The 16,504-nt window shown below is 38.4% G+C and overlaps 1 protein-coding gene across 50 annotated transcripts in view; it reads right to left on the bottom strand.

Annotated features, from left to right (window-relative positions):
• Nucleotides 1-16,504, bottom strand: part of ABI3BP (ABI family member 3 binding protein) — a 244,211-nt gene that overhangs the window by 69,495 nt on the left and 158,212 nt on the right. For 35 of the 50 annotated variants that reach the window (XM_005548290.4, XM_045385365.2, XM_065539257.1 and 32 more), the window contains 12 exons: nt 16,044-16,133; nt 14,421-14,453; nt 13,563-13,646; nt 11,864-11,920; nt 10,922-11,005; nt 9,767-9,826; nt 7,172-7,231; nt 6,239-6,322; nt 4,838-4,894; nt 3,947-4,030; nt 2,416-2,475; nt 1,554-1,637 (listed from right to left, as the gene is read on the bottom strand). The exons of 4 other annotated variants lie outside the window; for them this stretch is intronic. In XM_005548290.4, coding sequence (XP_005548347.3) covers nt 1,554-1,637; nt 2,416-2,475; nt 3,947-4,030; nt 4,838-4,894; nt 6,239-6,322; nt 7,172-7,231; nt 9,767-9,826; nt 10,922-11,005; nt 11,864-11,920; nt 13,563-13,646; nt 14,421-14,453; nt 16,044-16,133 — 837 coding nt within the window. The remainder of the gene's footprint in view (nt 1-1,553; nt 1,638-2,415; nt 2,476-3,946; nt 4,031-4,837; nt 4,895-6,238; nt 6,323-7,171; nt 7,232-9,766; nt 9,827-10,921; nt 11,006-11,863; nt 11,921-13,562; nt 13,647-14,420; nt 14,454-16,043; nt 16,134-16,504) is intronic. 11 more of the 50 variants (XM_005548281.4, XM_074033567.1, XM_074033574.1 and 8 more) reach the window with 6 other exon arrangements.

The raw sequence follows: 16,504 nt of genomic DNA, 5'->3' as shown, positions 1-16,504 counted from the left end.
TAATACTGCTTCAATCAGTATATAGCAATTTTAAGAAATTTTCTGAAATTTGATACTTGTTATTTGAAGACTTGGCCATCTTATAGCCAGATAAACAATTTTTTAAGAGGCACTTAGTCACAGCCTACACAATTTGGCACACATCTCAGTAAAGCCCACATAATATTCTCCTAGGTGTCTGAGTACTTAATTCCAACTAGAAGACTTCCTTAGAAGCTTATTCAGGCATTTTGCCAAATATATACTTATCTAACTGTCCTAGTAACTGTTGGCATGTTTGTGGAAGCTTTAATAATGTGTCTAAATGAGCAAGAATATAGTCAACAGCCTGTTTGAGAGAAGACACAGCAAAGAATAAAGCAAAGTGAATCTTAGGGAGATTTCTTTTGCAGTAAAGGCACTCAACAAATCAGGATAAGGGACAAACACGCAGAGTAGCTCTCTACTCCCATCATAAAAATGCGGGACCCTAGATGGATGATGCTACTTGGGTCAGATGCAGACTTTCGAGTCATATCTTCAAGGACTTTCTTCAGCTGCTCTTATAAACCCTTCCAAATGCAGCTGTCATCACTACTTAGAAGCAGAATCCTGTGTGTTTCTGGAAGCCTGTGCCCTCTGACTTGCCTCTACCCCTCCTGTCTTTCTGACTCTCTTCATCTCTAAGATTTTAAGACCCAACTTCTTTCCAATTATTTATTCTTCATAACATTTTCTTTTTCTAAGCTTATAGATGTGAACAGCACCCCTCAAAACAAGTTCAATTTGCCCAGGTACACTCTCTTGCTTCAATCTTTGGGACAGGTTTTGACCTTGACTATACTACAGAGTAAGATGTGAAAAACAAGCTTCCTCCTCCTGTGATAGCCTCACAGTTGTTGATGTGGCTGTGGGAAGACAGAAGGCACTTAAATATTTTTCTAGAAATAAAAATGCAAGTTCTATTTAAGGCATTTTGTCTTTATGAGGACAATTGAATGAAATAAAAAGTAGTAAATAAGAGGCCGGGTGTGGTGGCTTACGCCTGTAATCCCAGCACTTTGGGAGGCTGAGGCAAGCAGAACATGTGGTCAGGAGTTTGGGGACGGTCTGACCAACATGGTGAAACCTGTCTCTACTAAAAATACAAAAATTAGCCGGGCGTGGTGGTGCACGCCTGTAATCCCAGCTACTCAGGAGGCTGAGGCAGGAGAATCACTTGAACTGGGAGGCAGAGATTGCAGTGAGCTGAGATTGTGTCATTGCACTCCAGCCTGGGCAACAGAGTAAGACTCTGTCTCCAAAAAAAAAAAAAAAAAAAAAAAAAAAAAAAGTAAATAAGATACATAGTAAGAGACAAACCTGTATGCAGAAAGTGCAAGGAATTCACCTGCCACACAGATCTATCCCAATTGTGTTCTCCTTTGCTAACTCAACAGGGGGAGCAGCAGCAGATGATTTTGTGCCTTCACCCACATGGTGCTCACACGGGCCATCACTCCCATCGTTGGCATCCATTATAAATTCCCGAGAACTGCTAGGATGAGCTACTTTAACCAGAAACCCGAATTTACCCGGTTTGGTCTGAGGAACCTCAGGACTTGGTGTGGTTTTAGTTTTGGGACGTGGACGACGAGTTCGTTGTGATGTTTTAGGAGCTGAAGAAAGAAAACCTTCAGTTACTACAGAGTCCGTAGTTCAGAAGCTATGAGTAGCATGACACATGGTTTGAGATCTCTTAAAACTTACTAGATTTTCTCATATTTCAGGAAATATGTCTTTTAAACTTTTTAATTAGAAACATTTACTATTATCATAATAGTATGTCTCCTTTTACAATTGAAGAAAGTTTTTTGGGAGAAAGTGTCACATTCTAAAATGAAATTGCTAATTTAAGAAGTGAACAATAGTCAATAGGACTCATCAAATAAAAAGGTTAAGAGTCACTGCTAAAATATCACAGTGCTGGTAGTCAGTTGTAAGTTCTTTCACAATTACTAAAATAAGACCACATAATTAACAAAAATGTCAATCAGAGAATATCACATAGATAGCAAAAATAAGTGAGTAAGTAGAACTTTAGATTCATAAAGAAACTCTTTGGTACCACAATAATGTTAGAATCAAGAAAACTGCATTTTAAAGTCACCTTTAACAAAAAAGTTGGTTAAAAAAACACACTGGATGACAAAATAATTTCAGATGGTTACATACCCAAAAGATAGCCTGAGTTAGGTTCATGCATGGCTCTTTTAAAAACAAAGGGTGATTTAAGAGTCAGTATTTTCAATACCTTTAGGATGAAGAATATGATGGAATGACAACAGAGAATGATGATGTAGTCTTAAAAAGCATAAGAATCTGCGGCTATGATGATGGAATGGGTTTGACGATGAGAAGGAAGGACACTTAATGAGGACTGCAACGTGCTATTACCTTGTGTTGTCACCCAAGTCTCAGTTCTGAGTGTAACAGGTTTGAGCTCTGCAGTAGGAACTGACCAAAAGCATTAAAATTAACCAAATGATTATTTTAAATGAATGTAAACTCAAAACTTTTCTTCAAAAATGAGTCTTACTAGTATAATACAGCCTATAGAATTATATGGCAACCTTTAAAACTAAAAAAGTAGGCAGTTTATTTCCAGAAATTTGATACCTAAGACAGGTACCTAAGTCAGGTACCTATTTCCTTATTCCTCATTCTGGTTATCTAATTAATAATCCAAAATGGACTATGTAGGTATTGCTAGGAATTCATCTTTGGAAAGAGACAGAGGTCTTAGCATGATGAATTGAGTAGGATATACCTCCATTCTGAGCAAAGAGAGAACATGCCCTCATGTGGAAAGAACAGCTTGCTGATGTCTACCAGATCAAATCCCAACTGCTCCATCAGGGACCTAGGCATCTCTGCCATGGGTATCCATGGTCCTAGTGAGATTCAGAAGGGATTTGCCTGTCATCTTGAAGGCTTTTTTTTTTTTTTTTTTTTTTTTTTTTGAGATGGAGTTTTGCTCTGTTACCCAGGCTGGAGTGCAGTGACGTGATCTCAGCTCATTGCAACCTCCACCTCCTGGGGTTCAAGCAATTCTCTGCCTCAGCCTCCTGAGTAGCTAGGATTACAGGCACCCACCACCATGCCCAGCTAACTGTTGTATTTTTAGTAGAGACAGGGTTTCACCATCTTGGCCAGGCTGGTCTTGAACTCCTGACCTCATGATCCACCCACCTCGGCCTCCCAAAGTGCTAGGATTACAGGTGTTAGCCACTGTGCCCAGCAAAGTAAGACATCTTTTTATCAATTGTCCAGTTAGACTGTCTCCTCTGGTTGGTCTCTACTTGTGTCTCTTCCTTCTGATTTTATTCTTCCCACCCTTCTACTCATCCCTGTGTCTTGGTGATTTCAAGGCTCCATTTCTTCTTAATCTATATTTCCCTTCTCCAAATATTTACACACTAAGCATATCTTGTTGATAGCACTCCAAAACCAGTCTCATATTTGCACAGATACTGCCCCATACCATCTTTTACTTTATTTACAAAGGAAAGGCTTCTGTTCTCAACTGTCTCACAGGTTTGAGGATCAAAATGCATCTCTGACATCTGATGTATACCCCAAATGTGCTAATATGATTGGGAGGATATCTAAGGCACTTAATGTTTGTTGACTTGAGCTGAATATGTCTAATTTTCTAAAGAAGTTTTATTTTTAAGAGATAAATGGAAGTTAATAAAATGCACAGTGCCAGAGCAGACTGCACAAAGGAAGCATGAGGCATTCAGTTGCTTCACAGATCTCCTAACAGTGTTTCTCTTACAGTTTCACAGTGGGATCTGCCGCTGACCATGAGTTGTAGTTTCCCTCTCACAGGGGCCTATTGGTTACTCCCAACCACTGGGATTACTCTTAAGACCATGCTGGCTTAGGCTGCAGGGACTCTTTAAACCAGGAACACATGGTTTACCTGGTTTGGATTCAGGTACTTCAGGACGTGGTGTGGTTTTTGTTCTGAGACGTGGACGACGTGTCCGTTGTGATGTTTTGGAAGCTGAAGGAAGAAGTTCTTGGGTTACTACATAACTACACTATCTATGATTCTAGAAGCTGTGCGGGGTAAAAAACATTACTTTCTACTGCTTGATAGGTGTTTGCCTTTTAGTTTGAGATTTTTGTCACATACATTCCTCCTTATAGATCTTTTATCATAGAAAGTTCCTTAAGACAAAAAACACTTTTTAATTTGAGAAATAAAGATTAGAAATTTTAATGAAAATCTCATAGGGTAGCTTTACTGGGTACCAAAAAGGTTAAGTACTATTGCCAAATTTTAACAGATAATGAAGGACAGTTCCACTAAATCTGAGATTTACAACTTAGTCTTTTAATTTTTGGCACATATTCTATAGAGCTATTAAAATCTGAATATATTGTGATCTTACTAGAGACAAAACAATAAATTTCTATGCAAATAGAAAAAAGGGTAGAAATTTAGGTGCAAAATGGGTCCTCTTTGCTTTATAAGAGTTAATAGCTTAACTCTTAAGAGTTAATAGCTTAACTCAGGTAGGAGTTAGAAACCCACTAACATGTTTGAAACACAGCTTTATCACAAACACTGTTTAAACAAAACACAGAATAACATGACAATTCAAGCAGGCCATATGGCAAATAAATGTCTTCCTGTAGATTCATGCATAACTGCTTCTCTTAAAAGCAACAGTTAAGAGTCTTCATAATTTTAAGAAGAGTTGAATGGCCATCAAGAATGACACTGTTGTCACATGAAACAAATTGAAGATCTAGGTTTGACAATAAGCAAAAGCAGCTTGTCGAAAACACTGTGTATCAACATTACCTAATGTTGTTGAGGCCTCAGGTCTAAGAGTGACAGGTTCTAGGACTGTAGCAGGAACTGACCAAAACAACATGTAAATCAAAGAGATTTTTAAACATATGAGAAGTCAGAATACTCACATGCAAACAAATTTTACTAGTATGTCAATTCTTCCGTAGAAACAAAGAAAAAAATTAACTTCTTAACTGAGGGGAAGAATGCGTGTTTGTTCATTGATGATTTGGCCAAACTATAGGCACGGGGAGTCCCAGGCTTAGCTTTTGAACTATGTTGAGAAGCTTAAAGAAGTCAACATGAAATTCTATTAGGTTTTTAACTAATGAATTAATATGAAAACTGCACTGGAAAATATTTTAATGCATTTATCTCACATATACTTAGAAATTATCGTAAAAGATACAATTACTCTGTACTTCTGAACATGAGCACTTATTACGTATAAGTAAACATGGATAAAAGAGACAGTTCATATGTTTGAAACCAATATAAAAAATTAATCATTGAAGTGGACTATGTTCATCTTGCCAGGAACTCATCTATAGACAGAGTTTGAGATCTCTGTCCAAGCCATGACACTTACTAAGAGTACAGGGTGGTCACTCAACCTGCAATAACTGGTAGAGCATCTGTCTGCTGTCAGCCCAGAATAAAGGGAAATCAAAAGCTTTTGATGTCTCTGTATCAAATCTAAAGCTTCTGAATCAGGCGCTCAAAATCCTTCTTCATCTGGCTTGATGACCCTTCCAAATGCACCATCATCAACAGTCATACATGACCATCTAGAAGGAATCCATCTAGACTGGACTGCCTTTCTAGCTGACCCAACACATGTGGTCCTTCTGCTCTAGTTCATTCTTCCCTCCATGCATCCAAATCCTCAGTGGGCCCAAGGTCCAAGTCCAATCCACCTCGATCTTTTCTTTTGAGCTAAAACATAAAGATCATTACTTTATGTTTGTGTCAGGCAAGCTTAGCTTCAACTCCACTCCTTCTGCAGTAAAATAACTCTCCTACAGCTGACATATCACCCATGGTTGCCAATGTGGGAATGGGAATATGCAAGGCACTTACAATTACATTTACTTGAACTGAATATGTTGGCTCTGCTAAAGAAGTTCTACTTTTAAGATGTGAATGGAATTTGACAGTAAGAAATATACTAACCATGTAGTTTCAAAGAAAAGTCTCACATAGAAATAATAAGATATGCTGGCACCAGTTGGGTCTCAGCCACACATTATTCTCCTTGAAAGCTGAGCAGAGGCGATGGTACTGATGATGCCTCATGCCCTTGTGCTTAGGGAGAATAAGACCTGTTGCTGCTCAGCATTGGCACTGCTTCAGTCCCCACTGCCACAGGCTGCCAGGGATCACCCTTAAACCAAGGAATCACAGATTTACCGGGTTTGGTCTCAGGTGCCTGAGGGCTCGGTGTAGTTTTAGGTCTGGGACGTGGAGGGCGGGTTCTTTTTGATGTTTTGGTAGCTGAAGGAAGAAAAAGCCTTGTGTTACTCTAGGTCTTCAGATTCTGGATACTGAGGAAAGGTTTTTCCAAAACTTGTCAGATCTCCTAAAGTTCCAGGAACTTTAGTTGTTTTCAGTTTTACTTTTTCATTCCTTTTATAACGATGTGTCATTTTATCATTGATGGTACTTTTCAGGCAAATTCATGTATACAGTCAAGTTGCTCACCCAAGGAGCGAAGATTAGCACTTGTACTGAGAAACTTACAGAACTTCCTCACTGGGAAAAAAAATGATTGGGGCAAAGTATTCAATGAGAAAGGATAGGAAGTTAGGGTCACATTAAGGAATAGGTTTATAATTTAAGATTTCAGACTTCAGTAATTCCCTAATTGTCAAACTAGTAATAAAACATATCATTACTTAAAGCACCAATAAGGAAAGAAACATACTGGGCATTTTTTTTTTTTTTTTTTAATCTAGAAACTCAGATGTGCAAAGGAGAGTAAGAGTAGGCATTATTGCCAATCAGCTTAGATAAGAAATAGATCCCAATTTGTTTTAAACTCAATGTTAATATAGAACTCTGTTAAATGAAGCATGAGATGATATGATAATTTCAAATGTGCTACATGGCAGGTAAATATTTTGAGTTAAGCTCATGCCTGGCTCTCATAAAAACAACATGAAACTTGTTTTTAGGAGGCTTCAGTATTCTTCAGATGATAGAAATAGTTGAATGGTCACAGGCAGTGATGTTTGCTGTTTCATCGAGGAAGACATGCTATGTTATAGGGATGAAGACTGAATGGACTGTACAACAAGCAGCAAAAGCACTTGGCAAACAGCCAGGTAATGGCAGGGTTGTTACCTAAGGTTGTTGCAGGAGTCTCAGTTCTAAAAGTAACAGGTTCGAGGTCTGTAACAGGAACTGAAGTAATAAAATAAACAAAAGAGATTGTAAAAAATGTGTGGGAGCTATAGTATTCACATCAAAATGTATCTTGCTTGTGTAACACTGCCTCTGGGATAATTAAACATTTCTGGGAAGGGCATTAGGACTGAATTATATTTCCACCCCCCAACCCCAACACACCAAATTCATAATGTTGAAGCCCTAATCCTCATAGTGAAGCCTTCAAAGGGATGATTCAGGTTAAATGAGGTCATAAGGGCGGGACTCTACTTCAACACAACTGATGGACGCATACGAAAAAGAGACATGAGCTGCACACACAGAGAAAAGGCTGTGTGAGGATACAGTGAGAAGGCGGCCATCTGCAAGACAAGGAGAGAGGCCTCAAGAGAAACCACGCTTATAGATACATTGATCTTGGACTTACAACCTCCAGAGTTGTGAGAAATAGACTTCTGTTATTTAAGCCCCCTAATCTCTACTGCTTTGTAATGGCAGCCCTTTTTCAAATGGAAATTGTGTTTTTTTTTTTTTTTTTTTGGTCTATACTTGGCCAAACTATACCAAGTACACCATCTCATGAGATGGTCATCATCTTTGGTCTCTCTTTAGCACTACATGAGGCAAAGAATTCCTCTAGTTATGGTGTTTATCTGCATATAATATGGAAGACTTTAGGAGGTTTTAAGGCATTTATTTAAATAAGTTTCTAATAATTCTCAAGAAGCTCGTGAAAAACTAATTTGCACTTTAGTGGATGATGAAGAGAACATGTACTATATGTTTATCAAATTATGGTTACAGAAAAATTGATGAAATATCCAAATGGTCATCACACAAATAACTAAAAATGACTGATGATCTTGCTGGGAACTCCACTTTGGAAAGAACTTTTCACTTCTGTCCAAACAATAGCACTGCAGTGGCTGGGTAAGGGGTGGCCACTCAGTCTGTGGCATCCAGTAAATCACTGTCCACACTTAGCAGAGGGAAAACATGATCTAGTGTGGAAGAAAGATTTTTGATGCTCATGAGAACAATGTCAGGCTCAATGAGTGAGACATTCAAGCCCTCCTTCCACTTTCCACGGCGTCATCCAAATGCAGAATTACCAACAAAAATGTTTTGGCTGACCCTAGAAGCAGGATCTCTGCCTCTTCTGGTTGCCTCTATTTATATCCAATTTTTTCATCTTTGTTCATTCTCACCTTCCTATTTGTGCAAATTGTGATGTGACTTCAAGGCCCAAATTCTTTCCTGCCTCTGTTGACACCCAAATTCATTTTTTACTTTAAGACCTTATAATAAGGCTAACACTTAACATTTATATTCCCAAGAAAAATCTTTAATTTGCAAAAACACCCTGGCTTATTCTCATTCTCTAAGCTTTTCATGTGGGAAGTTTTTGTGTTTAATTAGCCTGCAGACTGCGAAGTAAAACATGTCTCCTACTACAAAAACAGAAGATCCTGCCGGTCTCTTCTAAACTGGCTCCTTGTCAACCATCAGGGGGTAACAACCCTCTGGACTCCCTCACTAAGGGGTATGTGAATCTATTATTTCTATCAGTGACAGGCTCCTAAGCTCCATAAACCAAAGACCCTATATTTATCTGGTATAGTCTCAAGAGTAGCCATACACAGAGCGGTATTAAGTTTGTGCTGTGAGTGATACGTTCAATGGGAGGTTTTTGGAGATAGAAAAAGATAAACTTTAGTTATTTTAAATCTTATGCTTCTGCACATTGTAGGCTTAAAAAAATCTTTAGCTTTTCCAAAGCTTGGTAGATTTTCCTGAGCTTCAGAAAATATATTTTTCTAATGCAAAAATTTTGCTCCTACTATACTTTATCTTCTGTTATTTAAGATACTTCAATAACAAATTTGACAGATTAAATAAAGCTATTAATTCAGACACTTAGGATTAATATGCTTATCACATTCTAGAGTGCCCTGCCTGGATTAAAAAGGTTATAAATCATCCAGATTATGATGGAGACTAGGGGGGAATTCAATTTATACTAAGGATGGGGTTTATTATTTAAATCTACTAGCCTTGATCACGTTATCTGTTAGATAATTCACTAAAAATAGTACTCATACATTAACAAAATAACAAAAATAACAGGCAGATTAAAAAGGTAGATGTTTGGGAATGGTTGTAAATGGGATAAAAAAGCAAAAATATAAACCCCAAAAAAGGAAAAAAAAATAAAGAGGGAGGTGTATAAGGGATGTATAAAGAAACTTCTGTGTTACAGCCTGGTTAGCATAGATCAGGTCAGAACCTCACAAGAATATATGAAATCTCCCTTAATAGAGAACTCTGGTTAAGCCAAAACCAAAATGATATGATAAACATTTCAAGTTATAGAGCAGGAAAGGTCCCAAACTAGATTCAGACATAGCTCTCTTATGAGCAAGAGGCAACTTGTTTCATGCATGTTCAACCGTTACAAAATCAAAAATGTAATTGAATGGCAATATAAAGTGGAATAAGCTGGACAGTGAGCAGAACAAGCACTTGCTGAAGATCAGAAAGCAGCATTACCGAATGTTGTCCCTGGAGCCTCTTTTATAGGAGAAACTGGTTCAAAGATTGTAGCAGGAACTGGCCAATAAAAAAAAGCAAAAAACAATAAAAACTCAGAACATTCAAAAAAATTTTTACCAGGTCATGATGTATCTGTCCAGAGCACAAAGCAAACACAATCAGCCTCCTGAGCCCAGAGAAAGTGGCACCTGTGTCCTTGAGTACCAATTCATCTCTTAGGAGGAACGGTCATTTACTTTGTAGTCAGATAATTCAGATAATGGTCCATGTGAAGTGTCCCAGGAGTTTTTCTCATTCTTTAGTGATCTGAACCTAACTAATAGAGCACAGTAGACCATACACATTTTGCTGAAAACTCATCTTTGGAACAAGACCACGAGCTTTGTCCAATGTGAGTACTTAAGAGGACAAGAAGAGGGCCAGCCCCTCAGTCTGTGGTATACAGCTAGGCAACACCCAGAGAAAGCCCGACTGCACAGGGATGCAGATGATTCCTACATAAAATCCAAACTCCTCAGGCCAGCGTTCAAGACCCCTTCTCACTTAGCTGCAGACACCTCAATGAAATGTTCTCATCAACACCTAGAAGCCTGACAGCCTCTGGCAGTCAGAGAAACTGCCTCCTCAGGCTTGTTTCCATACATTCCCTGCCTTTCTGAATTTCTCCATTACTCTTCCCCCAGAATGATTTTCCCCTGAGAATGATTTTTCTGTTTTTAAGTGGTTGTAAAAAAGAGGAAGAAAATACTACAGGGACTATACGGCCCAGAAAGCCTAGGAAATTTACTATCTGGCTCTGTCTAGAAAATGTTTGCCAACTCCTGCCTTAGATCCTTATTTGTGACTTACATGACTCCTATAGTTACCAAGAAATAATCTCCCACCTACATGAACATATGCTCCTTCTCTAGCTGTTTCACTTTATCATACATTCAACGTTGAAGGGATGAAGAGAATTGAATGAGAAGTGAATTAAATAGACGTTGAGAGAGAAGCATAAGGAATTTGGCTACCACATCATCTCCCCAGCCCTGTTCCTCCTTGCCTGGTCTGATATGGAACTAGCTGCTGACCCTGCCTGGCTACTTCATTCTCTTTGCGTCCCACTGGGGTGGGCTGCTAGGATTCCTCAAGCATGACCTACAAATTTACCCAGTTCAGTCTGAAGCTCTTCGGGACTCGGTGTGGTTTTAGGTTTGGGATGTGGACGACGAGTTCGTTGAGGCACTTTGGGAGCTAAAGGAAGAAAACTTCAGGTTAATACAATGTGTTTGGTTCCAGAAGCTGTGGATAAGATTATATTTGTTATAATTTCTTGACTTCCAAGAAATGTTTCTTCTGGGTTTGAAATATTTGCCCCTATTTCAATAAGCTGTCTCTTTTTATCATGTAGCTTTTTCTGAAGAACAAAAACCACATAGAAATATAAGTTTACTGATGATATTTCAAGGAGCTTCTCACAGGGATTCCTGAATGAAAAACAAGTTCTAAAACCTTGCTGAGTTATGGCAATGATGAAGGCAGATATAGGGTGATTTTATATTTGTGATGGTGCTTATAATTTAAATTTACCAGCCTTGGGCATATTTTACTCTTTACTTGGGAAAATTTTACTCTTTACTGAAACAAGAACACATCCTTACCCCGAATGCCAAAAAAAAAAAAAAAAAAAAATCATTATCATGCAGACAGTAAAAATGTAGAAATTTAGATCTGCAAGAGAACTGTGTCACACCGTAATAGCTATGCCGATTTACTTAGCCTAGATCAGGGACAGACACCTTCACCCCCAGCCTCCAGTGATTATATTTGAAACTCAGTAACAAAGAATGTGGTTAAAATATTATGTGGGAGCAAGATGTGGGGAATTCAAAGTCATCACATTGCAGATATATAAACCGACTATAAGTTCATGCTTGGCTATCTTACCAACAAGAAATTGTTTTAATACTCTTACATATATTAAGAAGTAATTGAATGATAGAGGATGACACAGAAGCCTTGTGAAGTGAGAGAAGCTGTGGTTATGATGGTGATGAATAGGTTGGAAATGAGCAGGAGAGGCAGATGTTGATGGACATAACGTGCCATTACCTACTGTTGTCCCTGGAGCCTCAGTTCTAAGAACTGGTTCGAGGATTGTGGCAGGAACTGATCAAAAGTAATAAAAGAAACCAAAGAGATTTTGTGAATGCATGAAATGTCAGAACACTCATCTTACCACTAAACATCAGATTTCTAAGGCTGCAAAATTAATTCTTAATATCGTAACTCAAAAGAAAGTGGATGCATTTTTTTTTCCTTTGAATATTTCTCCAAACTGTAATCAGGTACTCATTTGACTCAGAAGATAGTCAGCAATAGCCTTTGGATTTTGCTGAGCATCTCACTGAGGTCAACAGTAAGATCTTCTTGTTGGTTAACCATCTGATTCTAATGAACACTAGAAAATCTGGTTAGCCATTTTCTTAGAAAACGATATGGTAAAGACTAGCACTTTCGTGGAAGCCAAAAAACCAAAGAGCACTCATTATAAGCAGTAATCAATAATGACAGATAGAACATTTACATTTGAAAGCAAACACAGTGTAGCAGAGAGTCCCTATGGTGATCCCCAGTGGTTTCTATCTCTGGTGTTAACATCTTTGTCATCTCTTCCCCTTGAGTATGTGCTGGATCCCTGACAACTTTTTAACCAATAAACTAAGGCAAAGGTGATGGGTGTCACTCTGTTGAATAGGTGCATGTGCTGGGAGTGTGTCTGCCATGCTAGCACAAGGGAGAGACAGGGAGGGAGAGACAGACAGGGAGGGAGAAAGGGAGAGGATGGATTGTATAAAGGTGTTAACCCCAGGAGCAGGGAATCATTGGGAGGTTGCCCTAGAGTTTGTGCACCACACATACTAACAGCCAAAAGGAAGCTGAGACTATACTCATTAAGAGACTAAGTCTGTAGTAAACACAGCTGTACTTAAGTAGCTGAAGAACCAACTCTCAGTTTTTGGTATCATTGGGCTGGGTATCTTCAGTTCTAAGAACAGAAAAAGCATGATCCTGTGCAGAAGTAGGAATCATTGAAGCCCCCTAGATCAAATTTAAGCTCTTGAGTAGACATCACAGCCCCCCAAGAGCAGACATCCCAGCCCCCTTTAATTCATCACTGAACAGGAGGGTATCAACGAGTTATCCCCTGTCTGGTGAGCCAGCTTCAACACATTCCCTGCTTAACAGCCTCTGTTCCCTCATCCCTCTACTCATCCAGTTTCTATGCTGGTTTCTAATTATCCTGGACATTTTCCTCCTCTAAATATTTGCCATGCTTCTAGGAGGTGGCATTTATACCATACAAGAAATTATATTTGCATAAACATGCTGCCTCATATTCGTTTCTAACTGGTTTTGCATGAAGAACTTTTGTTTACAACTACAGTGTAAACTGGGAAAGAAAACATTCTTCCCACTTCTGATGTATGGACTAATATGGCTTTGGGGAATTAGAAGGGACTTAATAAAAGTAGTTGATTTAAATGATTGTGCACTGGCTCAATACTGAGCAGCTTTATCTTGAAGACAGGAATGAAATAAAAGAGCAAGAGTAAATAATCATCAACAGAGAAGATCCCTACAAAGGAAGCAAGAAGTGCTAAGCTATTCATGTTCTCCTCACTAACCAGTAGCTTTTACTCTGAAGAGATACATAGGGCATGACACAATAGATTATGTGTACATAGAACTTACAGTCCCAATCGTGGTAGACTGCTTGGATTCTATAAAACAGAAACTACATATTTACCCAGTTTAGTCTGAGGTACTTCTGGATGGGGCGTGGTTTTAGGTTTGGGATGTGGACGACGGGTTCTTTTTGTTGTTGTTGGAGCTGAAGGAAGAAAATTTAGGATTAATATGGTGCTGATGGCTCCATTCACTGTGAATAGGATGACATAACTCTAAGTTTTAAAATACTTGTTAGAGTTTGAGTTGAGAGAACTTTGTCACTTTGGTTTGAAATTTTCTCCCTCAGATTGTTAATAGGTTTTCTTTGATAATTGAAAGTTCTTCAGAGATAAGAATTATACATATAATTATGTTTAAGAAAGAAACATTAGAAACTATCATTATTTTCTCGAAAGTGTCCCTAATCCAAATCACTGCTTAACTCTGAATGGTGTGAGAAAGGTTCTAACCAACCCTACACTATTCACTTATAATTTAAGATAACTGGGGCAAATTTTCCACTCGGTAATTTACTAGACTAAGTATATAAAATTCACAGGAACATCAATAAAGCAAAAAAAATTATATAGAACTTGAAAAACAGAAAGGTGCATAAAGAAACTGCATAATATCATCATTTGATACTGTGTTGCTGCTCTAAATAAGGAATATATGGGGAATTGTAGTTGGATCTTGGCTCTAAGAGTATAGTTCAGAGACTCAGATGTGACAAAATTTCAAACTGGGCTATGGAGCAGATAGCTGTCTTGAATTAAGTCCTTGCATATTTCTGTTAAAAAGAAAGCTTTCCATATTTTAAGATGAATACTGTAATGAGATGACAACAAAAGATGGTACCATTGCCTATACAGCACCATAGCAAAATCTGACAATAAGTAAGAAAAAGCACTTGCTGAAGGACATAGAGAGTCATTACCTGAAGATGTCCCAGGAGTAATAGGTCCAAAGTCTGTAGCAAGAAATGATCAAAAGCAATTTTAAACAGAAATAAATGTTAAACACACGAGAAAAGCCACCATTCTCTTGAAAAGTGAACTTTACCATTATAGCATTGGTTCTATAGCCACAAAGCAAACATTTTGAAGTTCTCAAGTGAGGGTACGTATTTATTTGCTTTTATGAAACAGATATAACCTCAGCATCTGTAACATGGTTAGCTACCAGTTTTTCTTATTTTTATATTATCTGATAATACAGTAGAAAACCCTGCTTAGAAAAATCTTACAATATCTAATAATGTTATGTTTAAAAATTAGGAAAAACTAATGTGAAAGTATAGTTACACTATAAACTGAAAAACAAAGCCCTAGTTCGTGATGATGTAATTACTGATATGTTTAAGCAGATACAGTAATGAGTGATTAAAATAGATAATGCTCTTTGTTGAGCGTGCACCTTAGAAAAAGACCAAGACTTCTATTCAAACAAAGGCATACAAAGAGCCAGATATAGGGGGTCATTCAGTCCATCAAACTTAGTGCATCTCTCTGTTATCAGCACAGAAAAGGCCTGACCCCTAGGTTAGGAGAGCATGCTGGAGCCAATTGGCTCAAACCCAATCATCGAAGTCAGGCATTCGAAGTGCTCTTTGTAGACCCGTCAAAAGCAGCATTACTGTCCAACCAAAAGAACTTTGCCTTTCTTACAATCAGGTTGCACTTACAGTTCCTATCCTTCCAATGTCACCCTCATACGACACCTTCCTGCCTCTGTTTATATGATTCCTACCCATCCACCAATAAATCTATAGGGTCTACAAATTTCAAGGTCCACAAGATGAGCTCTTGCTCTGCTGCCTGGGCTAGAGTGCAAGGGTGCAATTATAGCAACTGCAGTCTCCACTTCCTGGGCTCAAGAGATCCTCCCACCTCAGTCACCCAAGTAGTTAGGACTACAGGTGCATGTACCTGGCTAATTTTTCTTGAATTTTTTGTAGAAATGGAGTTCTCCCTAAAGGTTCACATTACACTTATCAGCCCACAGATGTTTTGCTTCTCTAAGAATTAACGATGTGCTTAACAGTTGGTAAAATTTAATAAATATTTGCTTTTCCTTACACTCCTGTATATCTATTATGAAGAGTCTCACACAAGAGCAGCTTCTTTTAACTCAGGTAAGTCATTTGTTTTTTTCGAAAATATTCCTCACAGATGCAAATGTTCAAAATGTGTGACAGGTTGAACTAAATATGCTAACTAGACACCTAATCAGGTCAGTTTTTGCTGAGCTGAGGAATCAAAGAGAAAAATGTAATGGAATGTCAGAGAAGCAAATAAAATACGCAGGCCATCATTCTCTTGAAAAGTGAACTTTACCATGATAGCATTGGTTGCAAATAAAATATGCAGGCACCAAGGAGGTCCTCACACAATCAGTGAGAAGTCACAGGTATCGCCAGAGCACTGTGGTAGCAGCTGCTTTCCATCACTTGGGCCTTCACCCCAAGGGTCAAGTGGGTTATAAGGTGGCATGTGAAACTGCCACCCCCATGCCACGTCCAATGGGATGCCACAGGGACAAGGAACCACATATTATTTACCTAGTTTGGTCTGCGGTGTCTCTGGGCGTGGCGTGGTTTTATGTTTGGGACGTGGACGACGTGTTCTTGTTCGTTGCGATGTTTTTGGAGCTAAAGAAAGGAAACTGGTTATTGTAGCCTTATGACTCCAGAAACCAAAGAAAGGATTACACATGGTTCTAGGTTTTCTAAAGTTTTCCTAAGTCTTGAGAAATTTGTCTCTTTGGTTTAGCATTTTCTTCTGATCATCTACATGCAAAAATATGTATTTTTGGTCTACTGACAGGTCTTTTGAGACAGATGGAATATATGTAATTTAAAAAAATAAACTGCAACTTTATTATTAGTTGCTGGTATAGGATTTTAGAAGAGGCACCAGAGCCAAGGGAAGTCAGACATAGGCACGTAGACATCACATCAGAGAGGGACCCAGGCCCACCTGCTTTTGGGAGAGTGTACTGAGAAATTACCTGGCTCAGACC

This window comes from Macaca fascicularis, chromosome 2 (assembly GCF_037993035.2).
Source record: "Macaca fascicularis isolate 582-1 chromosome 2, T2T-MFA8v1.1".
Classification (NCBI taxonomy): Eukaryota; Metazoa; Chordata; class Mammalia; order Primates; family Cercopithecidae; genus Macaca; species Macaca fascicularis.
The sequence above is the reverse complement of the archived record's forward strand: the minus strand, read 5'-3'. Positions and strand labels throughout refer to the sequence as shown.